Source organism: Stegastes partitus, unplaced genomic scaffold (genome assembly GCF_000690725.1).
Source record: "Stegastes partitus isolate 25-593 unplaced genomic scaffold, Stegastes_partitus-1.0.2 Scaffold322, whole genome shotgun sequence".
In the NCBI taxonomy this organism is placed as follows: Eukaryota; Metazoa; Chordata; class Actinopteri; family Pomacentridae; genus Stegastes; species Stegastes partitus.
Window position 1 is genome coordinate 233,567 of NW_007578053.1, and position 14,219 is coordinate 247,785.

The 14,219-nt window shown below is 42.5% G+C and overlaps 1 protein-coding gene across 1 annotated transcript in view; it reads left to right on the top strand.

Annotated features, from left to right (window-relative positions):
* The window catches only part of znf407 (zinc finger protein 407), a 152,247-nt gene that overhangs the window by 100,996 nt on the left and 37,032 nt on the right, over positions 1-14,219 (top strand). Inside the window, exons 8-9 of the mRNA XM_008283648.1 lie at positions 563-683; positions 6,190-6,368. Coding sequence (XP_008281870.1) covers positions 563-683; positions 6,190-6,368 — 300 coding nt within the window. The remainder of the gene's footprint in view (positions 1-562; positions 684-6,189; positions 6,369-14,219) is intronic.

Below are 14,219 nucleotides of genomic sequence, written 5' to 3' on the forward strand. Positions count from 1 at the left end.
ATAGAATTTAGGCTTGTTTCATTAACTTCTTTGGAGCGAATAAACCAGGCTGCATGGTGTCGGTGATACATTTGGCTGTAATAAACAGAGTGGAGGAGTAAGACATTGCAAACTGCAAGCATAACCGGTTGTTAACAACTGCCATAAAAAACTTAAAAAAAAGAAGAAGAAGAAAAAAAAAACAGCCACCATGGCCAATTATTGGCCATGATTTATATCATCTAGAGCGTTTAGAAGCCAAGACAGGCTTGGCAAGTCAGGTTCAGAAATGGTGTTTCCATCTCCCATTTTGTGCATTAACTCAAATCTCAAAATTGTTTTTCAAACTTGAACTTAAATTTGGCTATTTATATGAACATTCTCTAATGCAATGCTTGAAATTCTGCAAAAAAAAATGTTATGAAAACTCTGCTACACTGTCAGCCAAATCCTGTCAGTTGCAGCCTTCTACCTCAGCTTGTATACTTAAGTGTCTGTGTGTCGGCAGCTCACATCAATATGTCATCTTGGTCCCATCAATACTTTGTCTGTCTCTTATCTTTCCAACCCCTCCACCCCACAGGAGAGAGACCCTTCAAATGTAAGCTCTGCAACTTCGCCTCCACCACACAGTCCCACCTGTCACGGCACAAGCGTGTTCACACCGGGGAGAAACCATACCGATGCCCCTGGTGCGACTACAGGTACCGGCTCATTGACCCGCACACGGATGGCGGAGCTGATGGCCACCACCATGGCACTGATCATCAGGGGGTTGATAGGTGGGGGGGTCGGGGAGTACGTAGGAGTGTGTATGTGTGTGATGGTGAGATAGCAGGTGGCGTTGTAGGGTAGTTTGGGGGTGGCGTTAATGCTAGAGGCCTTATGGGTGTATGTGTGTATGTGTGTGTGTGTGTGTGGAGGGCAGACAGGTCTAATCTCCACAGCACGGCTCCATCTCATCACTCTGCCATCATCAACAGGCCCAGCCAGATCTTCACAACACACACACACACACACACACACACACACACACACGCAATGTCACTGTCACTGGCAGGTCCCTGTCATTAAAACACCATCATACCACATCAGTAATTACACAGGAAATTGTCGGTGAAATTGAAAAAGTTTTGGCTGGCGTTGCACATCTCCATCTCTCTCTGTCTCTCTATCCCTTATCTCTATCTCTATCTCTCCCTCTGTCTTTCTCTCTTTCTCTCACCCCGCGATTCCTCGTCAGGTTGTGGCAGAAGAGTGTGAAAGGGAATGATCTCAAACCCGTCATTGGTTTTAGATGTACTCTTCATTTGCTTTTTTCCCCCTCTGTGACAAAGTCATTTCAGCAGCTTGCTACACCTGCTCCTCAGCACTGAAGCACTTCATCTGTCTTTTGTGTGCAGTTCAACTTAGCAAAATTGAAATGCTGAGAAGTAATAATTGTAGTCAGGCTATCAAAGGATTTTTATCACCTTCTGGCAGAAGTGTAGGGCTTTTATTGTTTCATTTATAGTGAATATAAGATGCTTTGGAATTTTTATGTGCGTTGTTTAAAAGGCCAGTGCCTGTGGGTCAGTCCACCACTTTCATCCAGATGAAAATGTGTCAACAATCACTGGGCACATTTCCATGAAATTCTACACCAAGTTCGTGATCATAAGAGGATGAATCCTACTGACACTTAACATCCTCTGTCTTTTAATCAAGCACCGCTAAAAGTTCAAGTTTTGGCACCAAACTTTATACAGACATTTGCGGTTCCCAGAGGATGAATTCCACAGACTGTGAAGATCTTTTGATATTTTTTTCCCGTCTGAACACAACCATGAAGTTGAAATCTGTAGTTTTTTACTTGCTCAGAGGGAAATTGTTGAGTTTCTCCCTGTAATATATTGTAAGGTCTTACTATGAGAAATGCATTGAGGTGCCTTGAAGTTGGAAATAGGTGCTGTATGAACAAAATTGAACTGAAAATTTGATTGAAATTTGGTACACAGTCATTTCCCCTTCAAAATAATTTGTGATCGTATTTTGAGTTTATCATAATGAACCCAGTGATCATCTGCCTTTTTTAAGCACCATCATCAGGTCATTTGAAAATGAAATGATTTTTTTTTTTCCTAGTTTTATTTGTGTTTACATACTTACGGTGAGCATTGTAAGCAATAATGCTGTTAAACATCAATATATCATAATTGTCACTGAGCACATATTAGCATGCATTAGCATTAGCATTAGCAGCGTCCTTAAATAACTGCTCTGCCTAAGCACAGCCTCATTGAGTTAATAGCATGGCTGTAGACTTTACTTTTGCTGATATTAATTTTGCAGGCGTTTTGTGTTTGGCCGAGAATTCCGCACTTGCTGCCGTTGAAAAAGTTTAAACAACACTGTCCAATGAAGAAGCTACAATCTTCTTTATACTTGTTATATCTGATCAAAAACTCGGTCCGTCAAAAAACTGGTAGAAATGGATTAGTTGTAAGATAGTCACAGTTTGAGCTCTGTATTTCACTTAGAATGAAATGTAGGTCCCTTATCAAACCACCACACTGAACCAACCCCACTATCAGAAAGATACTGTACGCAGAACGAGCCAAATGTTCCTGGCCCCATTGTTCCCCCACAGATACATAATGATCATTACAGATAGTGGCAAATGAAAGAGTAAATTAGAAGCCCAATTAACATTTTGGTGGCCCCAAGGGTTCTGAGGGGTCCAGAGGGTAGGGGAAGGGGGAGAAAGGTAGGAGGAGGAGGAGGGAGGTCGCGGAAAAGCCCTGCTGGCTTACTAATGTGAGGATGAAGAATTGAATGTGGAGGCCTCAGACAGCCATGAGGGGCCCCGCCTTCACCCTTCCTTTTTACACCCTGAATACATGTTTAAAACCCCGAAGTCTCTGGTGGTCCAACCACGATAAGGAGCTACTAGATGAGCTAGCACGTTTGACCTTTCAATATCAGCTGGGCTTATGAAAAAAATATGATGCAGCTGCGAGGAAATATTTAGGTCTGAGACAAATGAAGCAGCTGTGTGATTGACAGGTCTGTTTTATGGGTGTGCGCCATTACAATATCCATGTTAAATGTTATGGATGTCATCCATGGTTCCCACTTGATACGGTGTTATCCCCATCAAGGCAGCTCCTCAAATGCATGTAAATGAGCAGGGAGTAAATGATCTATCAAATGCCACTCATCTACTATTCAGACAGAGATAGATAATAGAGGGGGATAATTATAGTTGGGGAATCGTGGTAAAAAAAAAATAATATTCTAATGATATTGCACTGGGAGTCCTGGGCTGTCAATTAATGGTGTCTATTTGACTATTCTACAGCTATTTATGCAAGCTGCAAAACTTCCTTACTTTAGTGTTTGAGGAGTCATTTTTATTGTTCACAATGAGGAGTTTCCTTTTTTTTCTCTCATTAAAGTCACAGTGGCATCTTAAATGGTCTAATTGATATGTAGCCTCTGACTCCTGCCACGGTGCCATGCTTCTGGGGCTATTATTGTTTACCGGATGCCGCACCATTCATGTTTCAATCTACCTGTTAAAATAAGAGTTTCGGTTCAAGGCAATGGCGGCTTTGAGGCTGACACGCTTACTGTCAATGCCAGGGAGGTGTGCGACCTTGTAAAGTGAAGGGAGAGATGAGGGAGGAAGGAGGTGGTGGTGGGGGAGGCATTAATGATGATAACTGGGCCTCCTTGGCAGAATAAGATCCAAATAGCAGCAATGATCCAAATACATCCCCCTCCCAACTCTTAGCGCACACACAAAGAAACACATTTAAATCTCCTCTAACGAAGCGCCTCTCAATTACACCTCTCCCATTACCATACAGTCTTTGGGAGGAGGAATATGGAAATGGCTGAAATAAAGGGGGAAGAGAGAGGGAGAGGCAGAAAGTGGCAGAGAAGGGGTGATGTATCCATTGAGCATCAGTATGGCTGATTCCCATGGCGAGTGCATGGGTGGGGGAGGAAGTTGAAACAGTGTTGGACTAATTAATACAGTGTATAGTAGGAGGGCTGGTGTGGGCTTTCACTAACTGTGACACCTGCTGACTCCTAAACGCACGTTGTGTTGTTTTAATATGACAATTACGCCATTACCATATCTGAGAGATAGCATGGCCCCCCTAGGAATCCACCCGCGCTCTCTTTAGAACCTTTTAGCTCCGCTTCAAATTTTATCTATTTATGCTCCCGCTTTCGAATAAGAAATCAGTTCACTTTTGATTTTAAATGCATTTTTTAGCAGCATCATTTGCGTTAATTCATGAGCATGTGACAGTTTAAAATTCTTTTTCTTTTTTGTTACCAGTATGCCAAAGAAGAGTCAACAGATGGCTGTGATTTGTATGTGAACTTGTTATTGTTTTGCCAGTGATGATAACTTAATAATCACAACATTGTGCGCCACTTTGTTGGATAAAATACATTACTATATATTGGGGGCAATGCATGTGCTGTCAATCAATGTATGTCTTACTCAGGTAGGCAAACTCTTGAAGTTTTGTACATCTGACGCTGATTAGAAATCTAATGTTTTCAAGTCAAACCTCAGTTAAGGTTAATTTTTAGCACTGCATCTTACATCTGTGCTCCATTCGTTCTGCGTATGGTGAGCATTAAGGCTTCTTTTTCCTCGGTTGTTGGATGTTCGAAAACTAGCTCTTTCTCTGTAATGGATGTAGGTTGAATAATATATATGGCGGCACAGCCATCAGTAATCCCCTGGCAAAACAGACATTTCTTTATTTGTGCATGTTGTGGATTGTAGCTCTCAAAAGGCATTTGTTTTTTTATTCTTTTGTTGAGATTGCAGCATCCCAACATAGTCTTTGGCTTTGTGAAGAGCCCTCATTGTTCACCGCTGGCTGGTGCTTATGTATTTTGTGCAGCATGAACAGCAGCAAGGGCCTGCTCTGTTTTTTTTAGGCCGCAGCGGAGCCAGGCTGGACTATGGCCCCGTGATGGAGAGAGGTGTCTCTACAAAAGTGAAAACAAATTCTCTCCTTGGCTGGCGTGAGCTATGGCACTGTGAGGCTTTATTGTCCCGGCCAAGGTGATAAGGGAGAGTAATTGCGTATTATACTGTCCGAGAATGTCAGGTCCAAACTGAGCACGAGTGCCCCATCCATCAGCACATGATGGTGTGTGAAACTGTGTTCTACACCGCACATGCTTGCTTGTATGATGCATTATGTGTCTGCACATGTGTGTTTATGGATTCATGTCTGTATGCCTGGAACCTGTGTAGTAATGTCAGACATTTGTAATTTTTATTTTGGCACAAACTGAGGTTTTTGTATTCAGTATGTATGTACACTACATGTTTGTCTTGACCATTCAGGGCTTAGCTAACACACGTGTGTTTGTGTGTGTCTGTGGACAGGTTTAGATAGAGCCTGGGAGCAGGTCAGGCAGCGTCATTAATCAGCGCAGGGTTGTGTGTGACTCTCTGAGCTGACATCGTTACATCCTATACCCTGCAGTAGCACACTGCTTGGCCTGCCCTATCTGACCAGCCCAAAGACCCACAAACTCGCAACATATACCACAAATCCTATATCTTGCATACAAGTGCAAAAGATGCATCCTGCATAACAGATGTCTTCAGACAAATTTGTGCGACGCATTCAGGCGGCCTCTAGAGTCTCACAGTAGTCGTCACGCACCGCTCCCAGCACCGTAGCGCACTAAAGCGAGAAACTGTGAAGAAGGAAAATATCTGAGAGATGCACAAATACATGACAGAATATCAAAGAATTTGCAATGTGTAAATATTGTTTGTGAAACGAGTTATGTTAAGCTGTTTGTGAAAGCAATCTTTAGTCATGTGCTGGTTGTGGGCTTCATAAAGGCGCACATGGCCAATGAATGGTTAGAGAACCTGTCCAAACATGGCTCCTCCCTCAGTTCCAAAGATCAGCGTGAGAATTAAAAAAAAATAAAAAATTAATGTGTGTGTGTGTGTGTGTGTGTGTGTGCGTGTGTGTGTGTAAATGTGTCTAAATGTTATCGTTACAGTAAAATGAAATGTTAGCACAGAAAACCTTCCTTGGGAATGCTGCCAAACCTTTATCTTTATGATCTTGTTTTCTCTGTCATGACTCTCATCATATAATCTTTTTTTCTCATGCCAAAAAGGACTTAGGCTTTTTTTTTTTTTTTTAAATCTTTGTTTATTTCCTTTAGATCAAACTGTGCGGAGAATATCCGGAAACATATTCTCCACACGGGGAAACATGAGGGCGTGAAGATGTACAACTGCCCCAAATGTGACTATGCCACCAACTCTCCCATGGAGTTCCGCAACCACCTGAAGGAGAGTCACAGTGATATTGAGAACCCCGACCTTGCCTATCTACATGCAGGTACTGTGTTTTTACCTATGTCTTTGTCACAAAGTGTTTCATGGATACAGCCCGCTTCATATGATCAAGGAATCTCGCCACTGATGAAAATCCACTGATGCACTATGACAGTTTTCCTGGCATTTATGTGTGCCTCATACCTCAGTACATGTTATCTCCCACAACATCTATGTAATTCAGTGACATGCCAGTCCCTAATGAAAAATTCTTGTCACAGGTAAGACTTTATAGAACACGGAGAGTGTCTACATTAAGAAACAACGTCGTCCAGAGAATTACAAAACGCTTTTGTGTTTGAAGGTCATTTGAGCTCCTTAGTGTCTCGCCTGAGCTGCACACATTCCGATCTGGGAGCTGTCCACTACTATCACGATTATGTTCCATATAAAGATCTGTTCAGTAGTCACGGGGGGCGAGGGGGGCTTTCTAGTCCAAGCACAGACTGTATATAAAAGAAGGGTGTAGCTTGTGGGTCTATCAAGTGAAGACAACACAATAGGGCCTTAAACCTGCATTCTTTGTTATGGCCAGCAGGGGGCGACTCCTCTCGTTGCAGAAAGAAGTCAGGCTGTATGGAAGTCAATGAGAAAATGACCGCACTTCTCTGTTGATTTTTTTTTTTCCTCAGTAAGCATTTTCCTAATGAATTTATGTGGTCAGTCACTAGGTTCAAGTCTTTCTCCATACAGCATGGTGTTTATTTTCAAATTATAGTCACATTTAAAGTAAAACAAACTGTAGAGCAGGTTACCTTTTGGGGAGGTCGCCTTGTGATTGGCAGGTTGCCACTATGTTAATTGTCGTTGAGTTCTTTTCAGACCCACTCCTTGCTTGTTACGTCTGGTTTCGAACGGCTAAATGTCAAACTCAAAACATTAGTCCACAAACCACTGGGTGACATCACTGTCACTACGTCTGTCATTTACAGCCTACGAGTCTAAGAGTAGAACCCTGATGATGTCAAAGTAATGTCATCAGGGTCATCTCAATTCCAGCCTAAAGACTTTAAATTTTAACAGAAAAGACGAGTCATAAAATGCCTCACAAAAGATACTACCGAGCAACATGGATCTGACACATCATTTCTGCCCCATTCTTTCTTAAAAACCTATCTCTTTGGGTCTCCTCAGCCTTTGGAGGAGCCATGCGTACTCACTGCAGTTCCCTCTTAATGCATCTTGCCTGCAGGAACCTTCCTGCCCTTGGTACATATGTTCCACAACCACAGTTCTTATGCTGTTTCAAGGTTTCAAACCTGCCACCTATGTTCTTCTGCATGTCATGTTATTATACACACACAAATATCTGCAGCCACAGACAAATATATACTCAACGACAAATCAACATCACTGAATTAAACCACCTGACTGCCCCTGTAGCACCTGCCCTGGCTCTATTATTCCACAGAGGTCTGATCTTTCGGCCCCTTTGAGTGCGTTTTTGTCGGTGGATCAAGTCTTGTTATTCAATGCTGATGGAGGGCACCCAGCCACAATGAGGCAGAGCTCAAAGATTGCTGGTCTAGCCATCCCTGCCAATCACTCAGGCCATAGAGACAGATGAAATCTTGTTCCTCCTCTATTGGTTCCTTTGTATCCCAGTGTTCTTCCTTTGTCCTTGAAGGCCACCAAATCCAATCGGCAGAGTGCTTGTCCTTCAGAGGAGCAGAGAGGACAGCCTTTATCCTGTTATCCCTCTGACCTTACATAAAGGCAGTAGAGTTGGAGGGGAGCACCATAGGAAAGAGGCCAGGCAGGGACAATACTGGAAAATGGCTGCTTTCTGGCGACACTGGGGTTTATTTCCTATTGAAAGTGAAGGGATCTGGGTTGTGTCCTTGTACTGACTCTGAGAAGTTAAGAAATTCTGAAACGGGCTTATTCGTTGTATCATTTCCATTCGTCAAATTTAGGGACCAATTCCTTTCTTTAAACTCCTTTATTTCCACCTCCTGACCTCCTCGGTCAACCTTTTTACCTTGAGCTACTTTTAAAAACACCTCCCTCCTTCATATTCTCTGTACTCTCTCACCTTTAACCAAAGCATACCCTTATGTGTCTTCTTACCCTTTCACCCCAGAGTTCTCCATCACCTCTGTTTGTCCTTATGCATGACTGACCTTTGGCGAAGAAAACATTCTCAGATTCTCCCTAAATTTGACCTGTTAAGCCATATGAAAACATACTTGTGCCAAGTAAAAAAAAAGAAAAAAGAACATTCCCCCCCATGCACCCAGGCCAGCGCTATAGCAGAGTATATTGTGGGTTTTAGATTTCAGTGTTATGTGTGAAGGTCACATCTTCTCTGGAATGCGAGTCATCTTTCAGTCATCTGGACGAAACACATCCTCCTCTTTCAGTCAAGTTAAGCAGCATATTTTCAAGATGTCATCGTGATGCTCTAATTCATATTCGGCTCACACCACATCTCAGATATGAACCAAAGAATGACAGCAAATGAAATGATCTCAAAATGCAGCTGGTGGTGTTTCTTACCCCAGAATAAAAAAAAAAAAATCCTTTACTGCAAAAAAAAAAAAAAATCCCTGAATCCCACTTTGCTTTAATAGATGTTTTACACTGTGTTTGAAATGTTGCCCTGTGATAGCAATGTGTAAATAAAGCATTGCAGGAATACGGCAATCAACAACTCTTTAGCCGATTAAGACCAAAGCAATCAAACTACAGGTGATTTGAAAAGGCATTGAAAGTACACTTGTGATCTCTCCTTCTTTCAAAAGAGGAAGAAGGGAGGTGGGGGTGGTAGCCAAAAGAGCAGTTCTTCATCTAAGTAGACAGAACGAGACCAAAAGAAAGAGACAGGGGAAAAAAAGATTAAGAAGGTAGATGTTGAATTAACCTGCTTGTGATTGCTCTCTGTCAGAGTGGCACCAGGGCCAGCAGTGAGAGGCAAATCGTCTGTGATGGCCCTTCCCGCTGTTCCCCCTTTGAAAGACACAGATCAAACGCACCCTAGTCACAGGCCCTTGTAGCCCCTCGCGCCGGATTGATTGACACCCGAACGTCTCCGCTGCTGCTCTGTCTTTCCATATCACTCTCTCTCCTCCTCTCTCTCTTCGTCTTCCCTTCTTTATTCAGCGTCGCACTTCGAATTAAAGCCCTTCTCAAGGATGAAAGCAGAGGTCCTTTGCAAACGAAGGAAGAGAGGGAATTAGACCCAGCAAGTGATGGAGGGGAATGATGATTAGAATTTGAGGGTAAGAAAGTAGGGGGAAAAAAAGAAAGGAGGTTAGATATGTGAGGGGGGAAAATGTTGCTGATAGGACACATTTTAATAAAATGGTAATGACAATTGTCTTCCCTGTGCGATCTGCGGGGAGATGTGCCACAAAGAAGTGGCGGCGCCTGTGTGATCTCGGCGTAGATAGCACTGCAGCAGAACTAGAGCTACAGGTACTTCAGAGCGCCACGACTTTGCTAAATTATCCCTCAACTAGAAGTTTCTTTCTAGTTAAAATGCTGCAAGTACGCTATGACTGCTGCAGCTTTGGGAAATGGTATATTTCCTTCTTTCTTTGTTGCCTCCCTCCAGCGAGGTCAGCTGTGGTTGCCGGGCAATGGCTTTGTAAAATCAGCCACATGCCTTACTCTGTACTGAAAACCGTGTTTTACACATACACACACACACATGCACACACAGATGAGATGTCGCCATTAGCTTTGTCAGAGCATCTTCATCCCACTATTTTTAATTGTGAAATATTTCCCTAATTTTCAACCAAGGTTATAATTGCACATCTTGGGGGCATAGAGATCAAATGCTTTGTAATTAGCTAACAGCGACTGAAGATCTGCTGCTTAGTGCCTAAAAAGATAAAACAAATAAATAAATAAACTTCTTCAAGGCATTGTTGCTGCTTTATGCAGATTCTATTTTCCTTAATAATGCATGATGGATGGCTACTGTAGAGGGCTAGAGGAGGCCTGGCCTTGTAAGTGATGATCTTAATACACAGTTATAACCACAGGCAAATTCATTTGTTTGCATATATTTTTCCTTATTAAACAAATCTGTAAACAAATATGGGTTTCGATGGCTTTTACTTAAGTTATGCATCTGTGTGCCTCCCCGGTTACCCTTCCTCGCTTTCACCTTCTGTTCATCATGTAATGAAACATTACTCTCATGAGTTTGACTTGCGTATTGTGTTACAGCAGCGTGTTGAATTGTGGAGGACAGGTGTGTATGTCATGCAAATGTGTCCTGGTATCCCAGCGCATATGACACTGTGTCGACGTTGTGAAAGAAGCCACAGACACCGGCGATAAAATCAACATCTGTTTCTAATAACAATGTGTTATATGTGACACGTTTGTACGTGGGAAAATATGTGGAAAAAAAAACAAAACAATGCATCACAGTTTTCTGAAAAAAACACTGATAGGACATCAAGTCTTCAGCGTTGGTGATAAACCTGTGTCTTTGTGTCACCTTCCTTATGTTGCATTCACATGATAGACATTAATGAAAAAACTCATTCTGTTCAGTTCTATGTAAAACCAGAAGAACAGGGAAGAAGAACTCTGCTGATGCTGTCACAACAGTGATTTAGTTATATTGAGATTAAAAAATCAACAAAGACGAATTTGAAGATTTAATCGTGAAAAGTGTAAAATTCTCTTATTGGAAGGAAAGTATAAACTATGACGGAAATAAGTTAAAGTTAATAAATGTGTAACCTACAGAATAAATACATCACAGGCATGTTTTTTTTTTTCTGCTTTCCACATGTGACACCTGCTCCAGATCTAATAAATATGGCCTGAAACATGAGTGAATGTGGCCTTTTGTACTCATAGTATGTCATTTTTTATAACAGTGTCTCTAAGCAACCTCAGCAAGCCTGCATGCATAGACTTGAAGATAAACTCAAGCCAGTGTTGGGGTGTTAATTGGTGAATTCCCTAATGTAGCAGCATCTTTCAGCTTCTTCTGCTTCTGATTGCCTCACTTTGAGCACTGAAGTGAACTCACAACTCTATATCCCTCTTCTAACCCTTCATCCCACCCTTAAACATCCCTCTTTTCAACTGTTGCTTGATGTTTAATACCCAGTTCTTTACATCCACACTCTACCCCTGTAGTCCTGTTTGAGACACCACAGAGGATCAGCTGCTCGGTGCCAGTGCCCCAGGAGACATGCGTGTGTGTGTGTCTGTTTGGTGGGTTAGCAAAGCGTTTTAGGGAAAAACGCACACCATCAGTTGCATGCCTCTCAGAAAACCAATACACGGCCGGTCTGGGCCGAGCAAGCAGCAATTTCTGCATAATGACCTGCTCCAATGAGCATGAAAACTCCCCCAACCGGCTGCATTTATCACACATCAGCCGCAACAAACGCTCTTTTGTTTCATCCTCTTCTTCCCTTTCCCTTCCTCTTGGAGCCAATCTGAGAGCCGTCTCTCAGCCATTTAGTGACCATTCAGAGCCTTGACTGACAAGTCCCATCCAGCCAGTGTGGAGTAGATTTCTGACTGCTTCAAATATGAAGTGATGTCTACATTGTGTTTTTGTCACCTTTAGGCCATCGCAGGGGGAAAAAATTTCCACACGATAAATGATGACTAGAAGAGTAGTGTCATTGTCAGACTGGGTCAAACTCTGCCTCTGTTTGAGCCTCTGGACAAGTTCTGTCACCATCAGAAAATTTGAAGGAGATTGATGACACACGATATATGCTCCCTGGTGTTGCAGCGGCAGAGTTAGGTTAGGTGTGTGCTTATGTTGCACTGTTCTAAAACGTTGCAGATGGCGTATGTAGGACACAGCCTAATAGTTCCACAGTGTGACAGGAGGACAAAAGAATGAAGATCGTAAGAACCTGCACAGGTTGTTTAGTGTAATGTTACATTCTGATCATATTGGAGGATAGAAAGTTGGATGTTTATTTAGCAGCAGAACAACGGTAAATTCCATCTTTTTCTTTGTTGTTCTGATTTGGGCTTAGCAGTAAATGAGAAACTCTCTTGGTAAAGGTGCAATAAGAACATATGTTATTTATTATTTATTTATTTTATTTTTCCGTCCACACAGCAACCTAAAAAAGAAAAAACAAAAGAAAGAAAGTGCCAAAAAAAAAGCAGTTTTTCAGATGGCCTCTTCAGACTGGTTCCGAGAGCAATTTTTTCCCCCATGTTAAAATACCCAGATTTACAACAGAAATAAACATGTGTACAGCATGGTGCCAAAATCAATTTTGGTTTCTATAGCTTGTTTTCCTGTTTATGACCTCTGTACAGTGGGTGATTTTTTTTTTTTTTTTTTTAATTAACTCACCTGTTCAAATTGTATGATGGCTTAAAGTCATGCATAATTAGGGTTGACCACTTTGAATGCCAGATGGGTCATGGGACAGTCCGTGGCAAAAAGGTGTTTCCCAGGACCACCTTGGCTTGGATGTACTAGGACTTAGGTGGAGTTAGGTACTGCCAAGATAGTAACTTAACGCCGCCACGCTGAGCTTCAAAACCACTCTTCGGGAAACCAATGTCACGGATAGTTTGTCCATCTTTATATACGGTCAGTGGTCCTGTCTCATGTTTCCCTTCCTGCCGGCTGGCTAGGTCACTGCTGTGGGGATCCTTGATGTCAGTTAAGGTGCTTTTCCAGTGAATCTTGACTCCAGTGGATGAACTATAACTCTGACTAACAACAGAAGTTTTTGTTCTTCTTTGTGGGAGATCTCAGTGTGACCTTGAGGACCAGAACCTGGTTGGAGAACTGGCTCATGTGGGAGGAGAGATTCACTGTAGACGTAGCTAAATGACATTGAGGCTCACCAAAGCAGTGACCTGCCATCCTGCCGGTAGGGAAAGAGAAGTCACAGGTTCGCAGCCACTTAACTTTTACACACACCTTAAAAGCAACTTTTTTGGAAAGCTATTCCTCCAGGTGTTGTTGTTTTTTTTGTATGCACTATACTGATTTGGTGTGAATTGGAGAATCACTTACAGTATATAAATGACCAAATTTTAGACTTCCTAAAGGGATTTGCCAGTGTACATTAATCTTTCTTTTCAAACACAAGTTGAAAAGGAAAAAGACTGGCCGTATGTTTGCGAGAAAACTTTGACCAGTAGAGCACGCTTTCAAATGAATGTACTTTACTTAGGCAGAACAACCACACATAGAGACACACAAACACCTTGTGTGAGTGACATGAAGTAGGGATGCTCTCAGGCAGGGCTTCTCGTCCTGTATGGGACAGTGAATATGGGACCAGACAGGCCGCCGGCTCCTATAAAGCCTCATCCATAATTCAGTCCTCCTTCTCCCTCAATTCAGACACACTGTACACATCCAGCTACAGCGAACGGCTAACCTGCCTGAGACAAGAAAGAAAGACAGAAAGGAGTAGTTACTGATGAGAAAGGTGAAAAAAAAAGAGAAGTTAAAAGATTAAAAAAAAGAAAAGATAAGCAAACATTTTTAAGGAGAGCAGTTTGAGAGATGAGGCCAGACTTCTGATTTTCACTTTTCAGCCCAGCTTGCCCCATCTTGACCTTTACTGAGTCAACACCGCTTCTAGTACCAACATGTTTTCCCTGATCTGCACCCTCATTGGCTGAAGTGCACCTCTGAGATCTCTGCCACGACCTTTGCCCCTTTCGCTGTGCCAAGGACCCTCGTCTTCCTCCTTCGCCTTCCTCTCTCTCCTCCATGTGTCGTCTGTTTGGTGGCTCTCCAAACGTCTCATCTCTAATTACCAACAGGCTCAACTTTCCCAACTAAACAACCAATTACCAGCGCTTTAGCCCAGCCCAGTCCCATGTTTCCTGATACAGTGGCCTATTAGGGCCCCTTATTTCTCCCCAGCATAATTGAATCCCC